The sequence below is a fragment of the Ursus maritimus genome, unplaced genomic scaffold (genome assembly GCF_017311325.1).
Source record: "Ursus maritimus isolate PB19 unplaced genomic scaffold, ASM1731132v1 scaffold_796, whole genome shotgun sequence".
Classification (NCBI taxonomy): Eukaryota; Metazoa; Chordata; class Mammalia; order Carnivora; family Ursidae; genus Ursus; species Ursus maritimus.
In genome coordinates this window covers 1-4,011 of record NW_024426992.1, presented here as the reverse complement: position 1 = coordinate 4,011, position 4,011 = coordinate 1, and the positions used below count along the sequence as shown (strand labels likewise).

The 4,011-nt window shown below is 42.6% G+C and overlaps 1 protein-coding gene across 1 annotated transcript; it reads left to right on the top strand.

Moving 5' to 3' along the window:
* Window positions 1–292: 292 nt before the first annotated feature.
* Window positions 293–3,999, top strand: LOC121101395 (P-selectin-like). The gene is made up of 2 exons (XM_040624835.1): window positions 293–887; window positions 2,521–3,999. The coding sequence occupies exons 1-2, from the start codon at window positions 689–691 to the stop codon at window positions 2,937–2,939; spliced, it is 618 nt and encodes a 205-aa protein (XP_040480769.1). The 5' UTR covers window positions 293–688; the 3' UTR covers window positions 2,940–3,999.
* Window positions 4,000–4,011: the final 12 nt, after the last annotated feature.

Below are 4,011 nucleotides of genomic sequence, written 5' to 3'. Positions count from 1 at the left end.
TGTCAAATAAATAAATAAAATCTTTTTTTAAAAAAAAGATTGAATTTTGTGAAAGCATATGTGATTTTAGACTCCCCAACCTTCAGTTCTTTCATGTGCGACAGGAGGGAATTGGATAAGACGAGCATTCCCAGAACTTATGTGCCTAAAAACATTTTTAAAATGTTAACACATTTGATGAAATCCCAACAGAAGGGAACTTGTTAGAAATAATACTTGCTATTGATCCAAATGGAATAAGTTTATTATACATATTAAAATATATATGTAGTATGCATATATATTAAATATTGAATAGTACTGGGGACATAGCTGAAATTTTCAAGCAAGAAGACAAAACATAGATCAAAAATACAAAGTAGATGGGATAGCACAGGACAATTCACTGATGCCCCGTGCATCAAAGTATTGGTCAGTCAGGGAGTTTGGACGCAACTTCTAGTATTTTGGGGTATGGCATACTAGCTCTCAAAGGGAGATTATTGCATAATAATAATGACTTTTCTTACATGAATATTACAAAATATTTCATAAACAAAAAATATTAGTTGCACAGAGTAGTTACTTGATACGTATTTGTCAAATGGAAGAAGCCGCAAATTCTGTCCTTGGCATTGGTTCAGGGTATGACTCGGAAGCAGAGCAGTGAGAAACAAGAAGGAAGCAGAGGGCTTGAACCTCCAGCCTGATGGAAACAGGGAGGATTATAACTCAATATAATGATTATAACAAGAATTTCTTTGGCCCCGCTGATTTCACATCAATGCTAAAAAGAAGTCTTCTTTTCTTGTTTCAGGCCAGCTGCCTAAAAACCATCTGGAACTGGAGATTTCAGAGTGTAATCTTCAGAACTGCCCAACTCCTTTGCTTCAGTGCCCTGATCTTTGGTAAATTTTATGTTAACCCTTCATCTGGGCCTGAGTAATGAGGGGACCTTCTCCAAGTAGGAGAAGTTAAGGATGGTAGCCAGTTGTTATGAGGCATGGGAATATTCTCCCCGCCCAAATGCCTGGGGGAAAAAATGCACCCGACGCCATCACGTTGCTGGAAGGAGTCTGGACAAACTGAAATGGACATCTTCAGGACCAATTATCCATTAGGCACAGCAAGCATTGGCCCACAGTACCGTTAGGGACCTACAGAAATGTCTTAGCATACAATACCAATGCAATTATACCAATACAATTATACTGATGCAATTATAAAATATAGTTTTGAACATTTTATTATGGAGGAAGGGGCTGATTAAGGCAAAACTAGACTCCATGGAGGTCAATAATGCAGCCCTGGTGACACCAAAATAAAGTTTTAGGGGGAAGCAATGCAGCAGAGGTATCAGTGAGGGAGAGACAAACATAAATGACCCTCAGGCAGGCAGCCGAGGACAGGGTTGACTAGGAGCAAGACTCTATAAACAGGAAAGAGAGCCACTTCCAGGTCTGATTGCTTGCATTGTACACTTCTTCACGTGGGATCTGGCCTCTTCTGGCCCGGGTGAGTTCCCACTGGCTACAAAAACAATATCTTCCATCAGAGTGCCCCTGACACTTTTGAAGAGCACGTACTTTATTTCATTTAATACCACAAACATGTCTTCAAAAGGCTTGTTTTAACATGTAAGCGAGCGGAAATGGAGGACACAGCGTAATTTATCAAAGCGAAACAGTCAAGAGAGGTGGAATGAGCGTAAGATTGCAGATCCGGAGATTTGATTTGTAACCTGCCCCCCACAAACATGTTGTGTTTCACTCAGCAAGTATTTATTGAACACCTGTTAAGTGTCAAGCTCTGAGCTTGGTGTGAAGGACCCAGAGAAAAAAGAACAGACCACTATCAGGATTCGCAATCTGGCATCTTGACATGTCACAGAAAGAGACATTCCAATACCTAGTGATAAAGGAGGTGGAGGCAGAGATGAGGTGCGGCGGGAGCCTGGAGGAAGGAGCGGCAAGCCTACCTGGGCAAGTCATGGAATGCAGAGGGAGGAAAAGTTTACAAGGCGTACGTGGGGAGGGCAACCAGAAGAGCAGGAAGAGCATTGCAAAGGCACAGAAGTGGGAGTCTGTTTTGCTAAGAAGGTAAATATGGTGGGTGATGAGGCTGGGCCAGCAGGTAGGCTCCAGATCACAGAGCATCTTATTTTCCATGTGAAGAGGTAGAACTTGTAGATTCCCATCTGCCATCAAGACAGTTCATGTGTCATTTAAATTGGGCAAATTATGTAATACGTCTCTTCCATTTATGAAAGATTAGACGATCCAACTCTTATCATTATGATTCCAAATCTCTAATACTAAGGATCCTCAGAGTACGATTTCCTATTCTGACTTCACGTATATATTTTTAGGTGAAAGATGGAAACTACCCTTCTTCCTTTAAACTAGATTAGACATAAAAGAGTCATGTTTTAGGTATTTGTCTTCCAGTCAGAAGCTCATCTGACTACAAAGAAGTGTATTTATACTCACAGAAGCCTTCTGGTTAGGGATGCTAACCTGGCATTTACTCTCCTTTACGCAGAATTAATAAAGCAGAAAGAAGTGGCAGCATGGACCTATAATTACAGCATAAAAGCATATTCGTGGAATTATTCCAGGATATTCTGCCAGAAGCACTACACGGATTTAGTGGCCATCCAGAATAAAAAAGAGATTGCTTACCTCAATGATGTCATACCTTACTACAACTCTTATTACTGGATTGGGATCCGAAAGATCAATGATAAATGGACCTGGGTGGGAACCAAAAAGCTTCTCACCAAAGAGGCCGAGAACTGGGCTGACAATGAGCCCAACAACAAGAAAAACAACCAGGACTGTGTGGAGATCTACATCAAGAGTGTGTCAGCCCCTGGCAAGTGGAATGATGAGCCCTGCGCGAAAAGGAAGCGAGCGCTCTGCTATACAGGTAGGATCTTCTCTACTCCGAAGTTTGTTTAAAACAAATGCCTTTCCTGGTTCATTAACATAGACACTGCGGCGGTAACATTGAGTCACAAAGTCAGGGATGTGAGAGCAAAGAATAAACTACAATCAAGCTGCGTTATTGAGCGCCTTGAAGAACATAAGATCAGGATTAGAGAAAACTGGATTTTGGAAACTAGAATCTTACGATCATTTATTTTATGATTATTTGATCCACCTTCTTCATTTCATATCTGGTGAAGGAGATGCTCAGGAAGTTTTAGTCTCCTAAACTTTAGGTCCGGAGCTTTTCTGCACCACTCTGCTGGTAGAAGTCGAAAGGTGGCCTGGCCCCGTCCCCAGGAGACCCGGCTGTAACTAATATGGTGCAGGCATTGCTCTCAGTTCATGGGGCAGGAGTCTGTTTTGCATTAGTTTCGTCTAGTCCTCTGGAGAACCTCAGCAATGGGGTCTAGTACTCTCATGTCACTGATAAGACAAAGGCTCGGGCTAGTGAGGGATCTCCTCAAGGTTCTAAGGCACTTGGTGGTGGAGTTGGTTTCAAACTCATGATCTAAAGTTGGTGTTTTTTAGCCACAAATGCTATGGTACTCTCTGCTCTCCATTCTCATGACACAACATGAGAACATGACCAAGAATCACAAAAGCTTTACAGATTCCCTTCAACAACAGCATGTGTTCAGCTGTGTTGGCCTCGGGAGGGGTTGGGGGTGTGAGGAAAGGGAAGAGGAACCTGGTAGTGTATTTGCTTCTCGAAGTAAGCAGTTCCCAAGTAAGCAGATGGGCACAGAAGCTTGGTCTTCCTGTAGTCATGTGCTCGTGCCACCTTTCTGCATTATTCACTTCTCACATTGTGCAGCTTCTCACATGCAGGAGCCCCTCCTGCCCCATGTAGCGCACAGACACTGTGGCTAGGGAGAGGCTTGGCGGCCCTGGGCAAGGCAGTCCTGAGTACTCTGAAGCTTCTCCTTTCATAAATCATCTTACAGATGCCACACTCTGCTATGTATGTTCTAAAATTGACATGGATGGAACGGGAGGGGATTATGCTAAGTGAAATATGTCAAGCGGAGAAAGACAATTATCA